A 14313-nucleotide genomic window follows, 5' to 3' on the forward strand; every position below is an offset into this window, starting at 1 on the left:
GATACACACACACAATGAAAAATGCATGTGCGCACACACAGTGAAACACACACGCCCGCACCCCTTGGTTCTTTGAGACGGCCCAGCTCAAGTATGCAGGCACGGGCGTCTGTCTGCTCCCGGAGCAGCTCCAGCTGCGCAGCGTGTATCTGAGACAGGCTGATCCGCTGGGCCTCCAGCTGCAGCCTGCACTCCACCTTCACAAATAGACAAGAGTGGAGCGAGCATAAAATTAGATACACCGGAATGTATATACTCACTCAGTCTACCTACTGTGACACAATATAGATTGTTTCAGGAGTAGGACACAAAAATTCCACAGGATTATATGTACTTGTTGCAACTTACACACGATGAATTTAAGGTATTCTTAGCAATATGACGTTATAGAGGTAACACAATTGTCAACCAATATTGGCCCCTCCAAATGTAGGCATGCCTGTTGTTGTTGATATCTGTAAACAGGAAGTCGGCCCGCTGTGTATGATGCCATATTGCTGAGTGTACCTTGTGACCACCATCCCACTCTGTCTGCCGAATTCACTCTTTGCTCTCGTTTTCCTTAATAGGATGTCGGTGGGCGGAACCGGGAGGGTCGTCAGGGAAATGGGACACACCTGGGCTCGGGTGTATCCCGGGATAAATACACCTCTTCCTCAATTATTGAGGAGACTCTCTCCATGCAGACACAATGATAGAGTTTGGTTGTGGCATTTTTGTGGCAATTTTGTTTGCTTTGGCACCTTTTAACACCCCTCATTATCACATGTATGCACACAAACACACACCATTGCTAATTGTATTTAGTTTACTTCAGCTAATAAATATATTTTGTTATTCTTTTTGTTACGAACTTCAAGCCGGTTCGTGACAACCTTTAAACAAACATTCCAAATGGTGTATCCACAATATATAAATGGACAGTCCATCCAGCACCTTGTTTGAATGAGAATGCCTGTTTCCCTGATTCAGATTTTATACGCGAGACGCGAGGGGGGAGCACCTGGGCTTTAGCACAACAAATGAGGGGCCAGCTATTATCCATTCTTCAGCCAGCAATACAATGGGGAGCTGGCAAGGGTTTTCGCCCGCCTGTGGATGGATGTGTAAATGCAGATGTGTTGCAGCTACACTCACGTGAAATTGTGATTTTCTTTTATTTTGATGACAGTGCATTTTGCTGTGCACAGTGTTTTTGTGTTGGTTGGCAACACTGTTGTTTTCATAGTGCTTTGTAAGACAAGAATTGATCCAACCAATTTAAGCGCTATACTATAAATATTACAGTAGGACATCAAATTGATGTCAAGCACATGCCTGGTAGCCTAATGCATGTAGCTATGTAGAATATTATCCTGTTCTTTGGCAAATACTGCTATGAAACAGAGATTGAATAATTGCATACTGCAACTTCCTAAACAAATTCATAGTTCTTACTATGGTTATTTCACACTGATTTTAGCACAGTCTGGGCAGTACAACACTTGCTGACACAATAACAACCAAGCAAATGACTCTTGAAAATAAAAATCGTGACAAAAGAAAAGCTTTGCCTTTCATCACAGTCTTACTACTGGGTGCCCATAGTTTCTCTATGAAGCTTTGCCACCTGTTGATTGACCTTCCCAACCCGCTGTACTACTCTCTGATGGATCAAAGGCAGCCACTCAGGCCGGAGCTAAAAGCACAGGCGGATGTGAGCTCAGGTGACATTTACATGCTCTATGGTCTCGTTGTCCCTGTCGTCCTCCTCTCGCTTCGCTACATGGTCCGCCCGACACTCCATCCCATCTACTCTCTTCCCCTGAAAAGAGGAGAAAAGGTAGCCATTGTAACAAGAGTTTAAACATGTGAATATAAAACACATGTTAACAGTGTTGATGAGGTCTGGCGACAACGCGTATGGCTTATAACACAATGACGCGCTTACTGAGAAGGCTACACTGTAAACATTAAGACAGCTTCAGAAGCATTTCACAACATATTTTATTAGCAATTCATTAATATCAATGAATACTATGTCATCTCAAATATGGTGTACTTCACTTGCACACAGTACTGATACCAAGAACAAGAGGCAATAGCACCATTAAGTTGTTTTTATAAAGTCATTTATAAATATTGATGTAAATGTTGCTTATGAAGATGCTCATGAAGATGCTACTGTGTGTAGTCTATTAAGGGGTCCTTCCCAGTAAGAGAAATTGAACACTGATGCAAGATGAGGGACAAATGCTGTGCATCTTTGACAATGCTCTACTGAGGTGAAGCCTTGGACATGTATAATACAGGTGAGACACATATGAGTGGCTGTGACATAAAATGGCTTCTCACCTTCGAGCACTTACTCCCTGCAGGACGGAAAGAAACTACAATGTATACATTTCTCTACATAAAAGCAAATAAGTTCTTCAGCGAGAGAAAGACATTCGTGAAAGATAACGACGTACACTTCATGTCTTTTCATGCTCTTTTTAATCTTTGAAGAGAATAGTTGTCACAGAATATAATTCTTACATAACAGCTTGAGTAAAGCTTGGTGATTTCAGCGTAATAATTTAAACAATCTGACAATGTTACATGGAGTGGAGCGTCAATACTCTGTGTTTATGCAACAGACTCTCTGTGCATTGAACCAATTGACGCTCCCCCTTCAGCTTCTCCTGCTTTACAATGAGTGGTATGTGTGGCCTGACAACCACAGACAAAATATTGAGCCTCTTTTTACCTAAGGGTGTACTTATGAGAGCCAGCATCTGTCAGGTGCTTTGTAATCAAGCCTATCAATCACTAGAGTCACAGGCTGAATGAAAAAAGAAAACGTCAGTGCTAGAACAGGCAAACCTCACCTCAGCCAGGTTTTTAAATAAGCCTTCGGTTCAGTCTACGCAGCGTATGAATACAGATACCAGTCACCTGCATCAAGTAACGATCAACACTTCTAAGATTTAACAAGGGAGTAATGATACATCGTTACGTAGTACTGGTTGTGAACGTGATCAACTGTTAACCTGGTTATTTCAACAATAGTGAATTATGTACTGAGCATTAACATAAGACGAATGAAAATGCTCTATAAAACATTAACAGTTCAATCAGAAAGATTGTTTCATCAAACTTATGAAAAGGCAGGGATTGCGAGAGAGACATAAAAAGACAGCAATTCAGCAAGGCACTTAACGTTTCGGTAGTGGGGGCCATTCCAGCTAAGAGGACTGCAGCAGTAGCTGCTGCGTGTGAATGCCTACCTGCTTCCCAATGTCGTCTCGCTCTCCGGGGTACCCGAAGCTGGAGTCCTCCTCCCCGGTCCTCTGCTGTGAGCTCGACGGAACCTGGCTCTCCATCTGAGCCCGCGACTCCCGCTCTGCTGCAGCAGTAGAACCTCCAGCTTTGTGTCTCTCCACCACCTCCTCCTTCTCTCTCTTCTCTTTGGACTGGGCAGAGCTCTGGCGTTTCTTCTTGCCTCGCCGCTGCTGTGTCTTGCGCCTGTCTGACCCAGAGGCTGAAGGCTCTACAGCGGAGCTATGTTCAACAGGTCCCTCCCCCACAGTCGAGACCTGAGATGGGGCTGCAGACGGAGCGAGTGTTTGGCTCTGGTGCCGAGCCTCCGGGGTGTGCCGGAGGCGATCTCGCTCTATTTCGGCGGCATGTAAGGAGGAGCGGAGCACCTCTACCTCCCCTTGGAGAGATTCGATCTGGAGATGATGATCCTTGATGGAGCAAGCTAGGACTGCAGACTGAACAGGCTGCTCTCTCTGTTGGAGATGTGCTTGGCTCAGAGCAGCTCTCCCTCCCTCCTCTCTCTGCAGTTCCATCTCTCCCTTTCTCTCCTTCAGAGTCTCCCGCTCTCTTTCGAGCTCTTCCTCAAGGTTTTCGTTTTGGGCAATGACCTCTTTGTTTTCTCTCTTGACCTGACTGAGCTCTCCTTCCAGCTCATCCAATTCGCCTTCTGTAACAGTCAGCTGCTCGGTAACTTCAGACAGCCTCACTGCGAGTTCCTCCTTTTCTGTCAGAGATACCTTCAGCTTCTCCATCAGCTCAGTAGTGTCTTTCTCTATCGAAGCACTGCCGTTGTCCTCCATTTGGATATTTTCCTTGCTCTCCCTCAGCTCCTGAATCTGCGACTGAAGGCTGGCAAGTTGAGACTCAAACACAAGTGTCTCCTTGAGAATTCTCTCTTCCAACTGCGCCTTTACCTCAACAAGGCACGTATACTCCTCCTTGAGCTCCTGATAGTTCACCTCAAAGTTCTTTTCGGCAAAAGAGAATGTGTTCCTTTGCTTTTCAATCTCCTCTTGCAACTCTACCACTTGTCGCTGCTTTTGTTCATTTTCTGTGGTGAGAGATTTACATTTTTTTGTCTTGGACTCCACTTCCTCTTTCATGGTGTTGTTGGTTTCCATCAAAATCCTATTTTCTGACTCCTGCCCCCTCCATTTGTTGTCCCAGCTCTTTTCTCTTTCCTTGGACTCATTTTCTAGCAACTCATTCTTTTTCAACAGCATTTGGAGATCCCTTTCCATTCTGACACTTTCTTCTCCACGCTTTCGCAGTTCCTCAACCTCCAACTGAAGCTCCTTGAGTTGCGCCACCAGCTCTTCGGCTTTTGAGCTGTGCAGTGCCATCTTTAGGTCGTCTTTCAGTGCAACAATTTGGTGTAACAGCTCGTCCCGCTTGACCTCGTAACCGTTCCGCAGTTCCTCCAGGGATCGGCTGTGCCGAATGGATGCCTCGTTGAGGAGGTTCTCAGCGTTGAGATGGCTTTCCCTCTGGAGATCCTCCCGAAGGAGAATGAGCTCCTCCTCGTGGCTGAAGAGGAGCTGTGTCCTCAGCCTCTCCAGTTCCGACTCCTGTGACTCTGCCATGCGGTCCAGCACTGCGTCCTTTTCACGCTCCATCATCTCCAGTTTGATCTTGTAGTTGGTTGTCTCCGACTCGTGCTTGGCCTCAATCTCTTCTGCTGACTCTGCAGCGGCAGCTAGCTGGGCCTTCAGGTCATCAATGGTTTCCTGGAAGTGCTGCAGATCACCACGACAACGCTCATGGACAGCAAAGTTATGGGAGGCCTGCTCCATTTTGGCATGGGCTGAGCGGAGGTCCTGGAGCAGGTCAGTCACCTGGGCCTGAAGGTTGAGCTTCTCCTGCGCCACCTGGGTCAGCTCCTGTCTGGCCTTCTCATGGAGAGCCTGGGCCTCTAGGAGCCTCTGCTGAAGCTCTGCGATCTTGCCCTTAAGCTCAATCACCACCTCGGGACAGGGACTGGGCGTGGGTTGCTGAGCTCTTAGAAGTGCTAGATCTTCGCGATGCTGCTCCGTGACCCGCTCCAGGGCCGCAGAGTGCTGCAAGCGAAGTTCCAGCTTCATCTGGACGATCTGCTCACCGTACATCTCATCTAGCTCTGCCCGAAGATGCTCCAGCCTGTGGGCTGAGTCCTCCTCTATTCTCTGGAAGGTGTCGCTCTCTGACAGGCTCCCCTGATGGCATCGCTTCTGGAGATCTTCCACAGTGCCCATTAGCTGCTGGATTTCACTGGAGGACATCCGCTCCTTCTGCCTAGAGGCTGAGAGTTCGCACCTGCATGACTCTAACTCATCCCTACAGCTATTCCACTCACCCTTACTACTCTCCAATTCAACCTTACAGCTATCCAACTCACCCTTACTGCCCTCCAGCTCAACCCTACAGCTATCCAACTCACCCTTACTGCTCTCCAGCTCAACCCTACAGCTATTCAACTCACCCTTACTGTCCTCCAGCTCAACCCTACAGCTATCCAACTCACCCTTACTGCTCTCCAGCTCAACCCTACAGCTATTCAACTCACTCTTAGTGCTCTCTAAGTCCCTCTTACAGTTATCCAAGTCCCTCTTACAGCTCTCTAGCTCTTGAGCCTTTGAGGACATTTGCTGGTTGAGGCCGTTTAAGCATTTCTCAGAGGCCGTCAACTCACCCTTTAGCTGGTGGAGGGAGGAGTCATGTTCTGACATGACTCTCTCTTGCTCGGCAATCAGCAGTTCTTTCTCGTTCATCTTCTGTGCAAAAGTCTCCTCAGTCATCCTTCCCACCTGTGTAAGCTCCACCTTGAGCATGGTCAGTGTACGCTCATGTTCTGTTATTATTGCAGTTTGTTCCGAAATCAGCAGGTCTTTCTCATTTAACCTTTGTGCAAATGATTCTTCTGTTCTTCTTCCCACCTGTGAGGGAAAGTAAGAATTAGACAAACAGGTAAAATGTCAAATATAATTCAAATCTCATACTAAAACGGTTTAAATAAAACTTCTACAAAACAGCCCTTAAACTAAATTGTTTTTGTAAGGTAATAAGCTAATAATAGTAAGAAATGTAATCAGATTTCAAAATGCACCCTGTAATCAACCACCTTTAAAAGAGATCCATTGAATAGATCAATACATTTCATACAAGCAGACATTTTCACCTGAATGACAGGCATTGACTAACACCAAATACGCAGCCGTCTCACCATCTCAGCCTCGTTGAGCCGGTGCTGGAGCTGGCTGACATGCAGCAGATGCTCCTTGCTCATCATTTGCTGCGCTCTGACCTGGCCATCCATCTCCTCCAGCTGCTGCTGGTATTGGACGAGCTGCTGCTTGGACTGCAGGAGGTCCTGTGCTGTGCTGCTGTGGCTGGTGTTCCTCAGTGTCTCGCCTGCCTGCAGCTGTCAATCAAACCAGAGGGTGTTCATGTTCCCATGAAAATTGGGGAAAACAACAATATCACCACCACATCTGTTGTATAATTATTAGAAGGGTAATAAAATCCATTAAATGTTGATAGAGCAGGGTAAAGCTTGAGACAGAATAAGATTGCATAGGACTAGCACAGGTATGTCTAACCTAGAGTTGCAAAATTCCAGTAACTTTCCCCAAATTCACCGGTTTTCCAGAAATCCCGGTTGGAGGATTAAAGGAATATTCCAACAAGGTTCTATGGAAAACTAGGGAAGGATACCGAAATTTTGCAAACGCCCGATGGTTCTCCCAATCACGGCCAGTTGTGATACAGCCGGGAATCGAACCGGGGGCTGTAGTGACGCCTCTAGCACTGAGATGCAGTGCCTTAGACCGCTGCGTCACTCGGGAGCCCCTTCATTAGGAATGCTTTTCCAACAGTCTTGAAGGAGTTCCCATATGAACTAAGCAGTTGTTGGCTGCTTTTCCTTCACTCCGTGGTCCAACTCATCCCAAACCATCTCAATTGGGTTGCGGTTGGGTGATTGTGGAGGCCAGGTCATCTGATGCAGCACTCCATCACGCTCCTTCTTGGTTGAATAGCCCTTACATAGCCTGGAGGTGTGTTGGGTGATTGTCCTGTTGAAAAACAAATGATAGTCCCACTAAACACAAACCAGATGGGATGTCGTATCGCTGCAGAATGCTGTGGTAGCCATGCTGGTTAAGTGTGCCTTGAATTCAAAATAAATCACTGACAGTGTCACCAGCAAAGCAACCCCACACCATCACAACTCCTCCGTGCATCACGGTGGGAACCATACATGCGGAGATCATCCGTTCACCTACTTTTCATCTCACAAAGACACGGGTTGGAACCAAAAATCTCAAATTTGGACTCAGACCAAAAGGACATATTTCCACCGGTCTAATGGCCATTGCTCGTGTTCTTGGCCCAAGCAAGTATCTCCTTATTGGTGTCCTTTAGTAGTGGTTTCTTTGCAGCAATTTCACCATGATGGCCTGATTCACGCAGTTTCCTCTGAACAGTTGGTGTTGATGTGTCTGTTACTTGAACTCTGTGAAGCATTTATTTGGGCTGCAATCTGAGGTACAGTTAACACTCATGAACGTATCCTCTGCAGCAGAGATAACTCTGGGTCTTCCTGTCCTGTGGCGGTCCTCATGAGAGGCAGTTTCATCATAGCGTTTGATGGTTTTTGCTTCCTGCAAGCACTTGAAGAATCTTTCAAAGTTCCGGAAATTGTCTGCATTGTCTGACTTTCATGTCTTAAAGTAATGATGTACTGTCATTTCTCTTTGCTTATTTGAGCTGTTCTTGCCATAATATGGACTTGGTTTTTTACCAAATAGGGCTAACTTCGGTACGCCACCCCTGCATTGTCACAACCCAACTGATTGGCTCAAACGCATTAAGTCAAGAAAATCCACAAATTAACTTTTAACAAGGCACACCTGTTAATTTAAATGCATTCCAGGTGACTAACTCATGAAGCTGGTTGAGAGAATGTCAAGAGTATGCAAAGTTATCATCAAGGCAAAGGGTGGCGAAACAATATATTTAGATTTGTTTAACACTTTTTTGGTTACTACATGATTCCACGTGTTATTTCCTAGTTTTAAGTCTTCACTATTATTCTACAATGTAGAAATTGGTAAAATATTGAAAAACCCTGGAATGAGTAGGTGTGTCCAAACTATGGACTGGTACTGTACATGTGACCCGTTTCAGGAAACTAGGCATATGTCGCAAGTCCCGACTTCACAGGTGAGCAATTTTAACTTCTTTTTTTTTTTTTTTTATCAAAATGCATTTTTTGGTGGAAATGCCATCTGGAACATGTGAACTTTCATGTGCCTTAATTACAAACCTGTATGAAAACTGTAAATACGAATAAAATTGTTAAATTACGAGCCTTGTTGGTTAAACCACAGAAACAGACAGCAACCTTCCCACTAATGAATGGGCTGGATAATGAGTGGGCTGGACAAGCCGAGGAGAGAGGATTGGTTTGCCATATAGAATGCTTCCGTCTATTTGAGCTGTTCAGTCTGATGGTAATCCTGTCAAACGCTGCTTTTTAAAAAAAAAACGTATCGTGTAGTGGAGCTGCATAAGTGTTTCTCTCCACTTTCTGGAGGACCGAGTTTCGAATTCAGTAAAATTAGATTTATGATAGCTAAAAGAGATGTTGTACTAATGTTAGCTGGCTGGCTCCCTAGCTAAAGTTATGTGTACTATTCGTATCCCAGAACCATTTGCTTTGCTAGTTAGAGCCCAATGTTAGCTAGCTAGCATTGAATCTGGTTGGTTAGCTCCCAGCAGATTCATGCAGGGTAGTAATGACATGATTTGGCACTGTGTTCATTGTTGGTTAACTAGCTAACATTAGCTGGCTGGCGCGTTAGCTAACGTTACGTGATATGTGTGATATTACACGTCGTTTACCTAGCTAGGTTCCTGTTAACCTAGCTAGCTAGCGAGCTAGATACATGTCTTAAGCTAAAGTGTACAACACCCGTTGAATATGGCCGGTGTCAGTAAACTTCAGCAAAAAAGCAAAATTAAATTGTTGCCAGGAGAGCTCGTTAGACTGTTGTCATGTTATCCAGGAGTTAAACAAATCATCGGCCAGAGCATCAAGTGCGTGCTCTGAACGCACCGAGAGCAAAACGAGATGGGTGGGGCAAAAGCTTAAGACAGTGTGAACGATGCTGAATGGGAGTAGACAAAGAGTTCTTCACTAGATACCAAAACATTCAAAGGTAATTTTCTCAAAAGTGAGTTTATCATCAACTTTCAAAGCAGAATTACTTTGGAGTACTTAGAGTACAATAGGCTGAGAGAGGCTGGACTGAGGGCTTGTAGGCCTGTTGTAAGGCAGGTCTTCACCAGACATCACTGGCAAACAACGTCGCCTATGGGCCCAAACCCAACTCAAAACTGCCGTGTACAAAATACCATTTTGTGGCTCTGAGTCTCTACTTTTATCCAATGTAAAAAGCACTATTTCAAATGTTGTTACATAAGACCAAATCCGGGTGGTAAGTCACATTTACATACAAACTCAGCAAAAAAAAAACGTCCCTTTTTCAGGACCCGGTCTTTCAAAAATAATTTGTAGAAATCGAAATAACTTCACAGATCTTCATTTTAAAGGGTTTGAACACTGTTTCCCATGCTTGTTCAATGTACCATAAACAATTAATGAACATGCACCTGTGGAACGGTTAAGACTAACAGTTTGCAGACGGTAGGCAATTAAGGTCACAGTTATGAAAACTTAGGACACTAAAGAGGCCTTTCTACTGACTCTGAAAAGCACCAAAAGAAAGATGCCCAGGGTCCCTGCTCATATGCGTGAACGTGCCTTAGGCATGATGCAAGGAGGCATGAGGACTGCAGATGTGACCAGGGCAATAAATTGCAATGTCCGTACTGTGAGACGCCTAAGACAGCACTACAGGGAGACAGGACGAACAGCTGATCGTCCTCGCAGTGGCAGACCACGTGTAACACCTGCACAGGATCGGTACATCCGAACATCACACCTGTGGGACAGGTACAGGATGGCAACAAACTGCCGCCTGAGTTACACCAGGAACGTGCAATCTCTCCATCAGTGCTCAGACTGTCCACAATAGGCTGAGAGGCTGGACTGAGGGCTTGTAGGCCTGTTGAAAGAAAGGTCCTCACCAGACTTCACCGGAAACAACGCTGCCTATGGGCACAAACCCACCGTCGCTGGACCATACAGGACTGGCAAAAAGTGCTCTTTTTGTGCGCGAGTCGCAGTTTTTCTTCACCAGGGCTGATGGTCGAATTCGCTTATATCATCGAAGGAATGAGCGTTACACCGAGGCCTGTACTCGAGTGAGATCTTTTTGAAGGTGGAGGGTTCGTCATGGTTTGGGGCGGTGTGTCACAGCATCATCGAACTGCGCTTGTTGTCATTGCAGGCAATCTCAATGCTGTGCATTGCAGGCAATCTCAACGCTCATCTCAGCCTGACATGACATCACCCCCCCCTTTGTTCAGGGACACATGATTCCATTTCTGTTAGTCACATGTTTGTAGAACTTGTTCAGTTTATGTCTCAGTTGTTGAATCTTATGTTCATACATGTTAAGTTAAGTTGACAGTTTCTTTTTTTGCTGAGTTTACATACATATATATACACACACACACACACACACACACACACTACCATTCAAAAGTTTGGGGTCACTTAGAAATGGCCTTGTTTTGTAAAGAAAAGCAAATTTTTTGTCCATTAAAATAACATCAAATTGATCAGAAATACAGTGTAGACATTGTTAATGTTGTAAATGACTATCGTAGCTGGAAACAGCAGATTTTTTATGGAATACCTACGTACAGATGCCCATTATCAACAACCATCACTCGTGTGTTCCAATGGCACGTTGTGTTAGCTAATCCAAGTTTATAATTTTAAAAGGCTAATTGATCATTACAAAACATTAGTGTTTAGTTTGAGAAACAGACGCCTCAAGTCCTCAAATGGCAGCTTCATTAAATAGTACCTGCAAAACACTAGTCTCAACATCAACAGTGAAGAGGCGACTCCGAGATGCTGGCCATCTAGGCAGAGTTGCAAAGAAAAGCCATATATCAGACTGGTCAATAAAAATAAAATGTTAAGATTGGCAAAATAACACTGACACTGGACAGAGGAACTCTGCCTAGAAGGCCAGCATCCCAGAGTCGCATCTTCACTGTTGACGTTGAGACTGGTGTTTTGCGGGTACCATTTAATGAAGCTGACAGTTGACGACTTGAGCCATCGGTTTCTCAAACTTGACTAATGTACTTGTCCTCTTGCTCAGTTGTGCACCAGGGCCTCCCACTCCCATTTCTATTCTGGTTAGGGCCAGTTTGTGCTGTTCTGGGAAGGGAGTATTACACAGCGTTTTATGAGATCTTCAGTTTCTTGGCAATTTCTCGCATGGAATAGCCTTCATTCTCAGAACAAGAATAGACTGACGAGTTTCAGAAGAAAGTGCTTTGTTTCTGGACATTTTGAGCCTGTAATCGAACCCACAAATGCTGATGTCCAGATACTCAACTAGTTTAAAGGCCAATTTTAATGCTTCGTTAAATCAGGACAACAGTTTTCAGCTGTGCTAACATAATTGCAAAAGGGTTTTCTAATGATCAATTTGCCTTTTAAAATGATAAACTTCGATTAGCTAATAACGTGCCATTAGAACACAGGAGTGGTTGCTGATAATGGGCCCTGGTACGCCTATGTAGATATTCCATAAAAAAAAAATCTGCAGTTTCCAGCTACAATAGTCATTTACAACAATGTCTACACTGTATTTCTGATCAATTTGATGTTATTTTAAACTGACAAAAAAAATTGCTTTTCTTTAAAAAACAAGGACATTTCTAAGTGACCCCAAACTTTTGAACGGTAGTGTTTTCTTCTTGTATTATAGACTAGGGTGGGATAATATGGTATAGTGTAATGTAGTGGTGTATAGATTAGACAAGAATGTCTTACCTGCTGGAACTGAATGTGCAGTTTCTGGCTCTGCTCAGTCATCTCCAAGAACTCCCTCATGACCTCGTCCTTCTCTTTGCGAGACTGCTGCAGATTGGCTGTGAGTTGGGTGATGATGCCATCTCGCTGCTTTAAGGCAGCCTTGAAGTCCTGCAGCTGGAGGAGAAAAAGAAGTGCAGTGTGTATACCTTGCATAATAAACATCAGTGATTCACAAGTCACACTTTAGTATGACAAAGAAAACAGTACACTGGCTTGACTTGATAAAGACAAAATGTGGTCTCAAAAACAGAAGTAGCTAGTTGTGTTAATTAAGGGTAGAGGTGATTTATTTTATTTGACCTTTATTTAACTAGGCAAGTCAGTTAAGAACAAATTCTTATTTTCAATTACGGCCTAGGAACAGTGGGTTAACTGCCAGTTCAGGGGCAGAACGACAGATTTGTACCTTGTCAGCTCAGGGATTTGAACTTGCAACGCTCTAACCACTAGGCTACCCATGCTCCCCATTTAAAGGAGTATGGATGGTAATACAACCAACAATCAATGTTTTTAAACCAAACAAGAAAAGGGACGCATTCCATTGAAAAGGGAAATACCAAGAATAGTTTATATGTACTTGTTCCGTGTGTTTGACAATTCACTTGATCTTCACAGAAATCTCATATATTTAAGTTGTAATCTGAATATCAGTATATAAATGCTTAGAAATAGGTTCCTTGACAGATAAGAATGAAAATAAGTAGGCCTAAACTACAAAACTATACAAATTATTGAAATAGAGAACCACAGAAGTGAAAAAAGGAAATATTAATCATAACATACATTTTTAACAGTGACTCCTGCTGGGTAGCAAAATTATTATCAATATGAGAGCTGCACCCTCAAATGAAGGTCAGTCCCTTAGTGTGGGCTCAGCAAGGCCAACCCCTTATGCAATCTGGTTGATGAATTAAGACTCAAACACACACTACAACAAATGTTAATGTTTTATGAACAGTTGCAGATGACAGGTGAAGCAGGTTATCTACTACTTTCTAACTACCAATCTTAATTCCTTCATACATACACAGAGCGCATATTACCTGTTGTACCCCCTCTGAGCCGAAAGCCACTCTAAATTCCTCCAGCTCTCGTCTCAGCTCCTCTACCGCCAGAGTCTTGGCAGCCAGCTCTTCCTCCATGACCTGTACACTTCCACCCCTCGCCTCCTGCTGAACAGAGCCCACTTCCTCCTGTTGTGGGGGGGGGGGGAAGAAGTGGCTAGATTAGCAATTACCTAACATCCAAAAGTGACACAGAATGGAGGGGGAAATGGTAGCTAGCTTAGCATTTAGCTAACCTACAAAACCACCACTGAAGCCATTAGTTAGCATCCAAGGCCATCACAGTACTGAGGGGAATGGTAGAAATTAACTAGCCAACATCCAAAACTGCCAAGGACCTGGCAGCCATTAAAGAGCACGGTGCTGATAATGGTGCCCTCTTTCGCTTTACCTCTGTACTTCACTACTCTTCGCTTAATCCGTCACACTCTCTGCATTTTTCTACCTCGCTCTCTCTTATTTTCCTCCTCAGAAGGATTTTACTTCTTTACTCTCAAGCAGAAACAGTCAATCACTGCATTTGTTGTCACTCACTCTGTCCCCTCCTTCTCCCTTTTCTCTCTCCCTCCATCCCTCCCTCCCTCTTCCTGCCTGCAAATGGCAGGATTACCCATGTGCCTTGGCAAATGAACAGCTCTTGCATCCCTGTCCAACGCCCTCTTCTCTAGCCACTTCACCATTCCATCCTCCAAACCCTCTTTCTACTTCTCTTCCTCCCTCTGTTTTCCTCTTTCTGGTCTGACTTCCAGAGTAATTTACACATCTGAAATGTCAAGCAGACCCCATTCCATACTCCCCATCTCTGCTGTTAAAATGGGGTGTAAAAGTTAAAGTATGACGGCAGCAGCCCACGGACAATGCTTGTAGACAATTACTGTAGTTCCTGGCCTTGAATCAAAACCACTTCACAAGCGCACACTGAGGATTCCAGGAGTAGAGAATAAAAGCAACTTGGTTAGTGAGTTA

General features: G+C 44.4%; 1 protein-coding gene across 2 annotated transcripts in view; it reads right to left on the reverse strand.

The window, feature by feature from the left end:
* Nucleotides 1-14313, reverse strand: part of LOC139392420 (A-kinase anchor protein 9-like) — a 126385-nt gene that overhangs the window by 86211 nt on the left and 25861 nt on the right. For both annotated transcript variants that reach the window (XM_071140396.1, XM_071140395.1), the window contains exons 5-10: nucleotides 13327-13476; nucleotides 12242-12397; nucleotides 6482-6679; nucleotides 3249-6194; nucleotides 1718-1804; nucleotides 62-197 (exon numbers count right to left, since the gene is read on the reverse strand). In XM_071140396.1, the coding sequence (XP_070996497.1) occupies nucleotides 62-197; nucleotides 1718-1804; nucleotides 3249-6194; nucleotides 6482-6679; nucleotides 12242-12397; nucleotides 13327-13476 (3673 nt within the window). The remainder of the gene's footprint in view (nucleotides 1-61; nucleotides 198-1717; nucleotides 1805-3248; nucleotides 6195-6481; nucleotides 6680-12241; nucleotides 12398-13326; nucleotides 13477-14313) is intronic.

This window comes from Oncorhynchus clarkii, chromosome 32 (genome assembly GCF_045791955.1).
Source record: "Oncorhynchus clarkii lewisi isolate Uvic-CL-2024 chromosome 32, UVic_Ocla_1.0, whole genome shotgun sequence".
Lineage (NCBI taxonomy): Eukaryota > Metazoa > Chordata > Actinopteri > Salmoniformes > Salmonidae > Oncorhynchus > Oncorhynchus clarkii.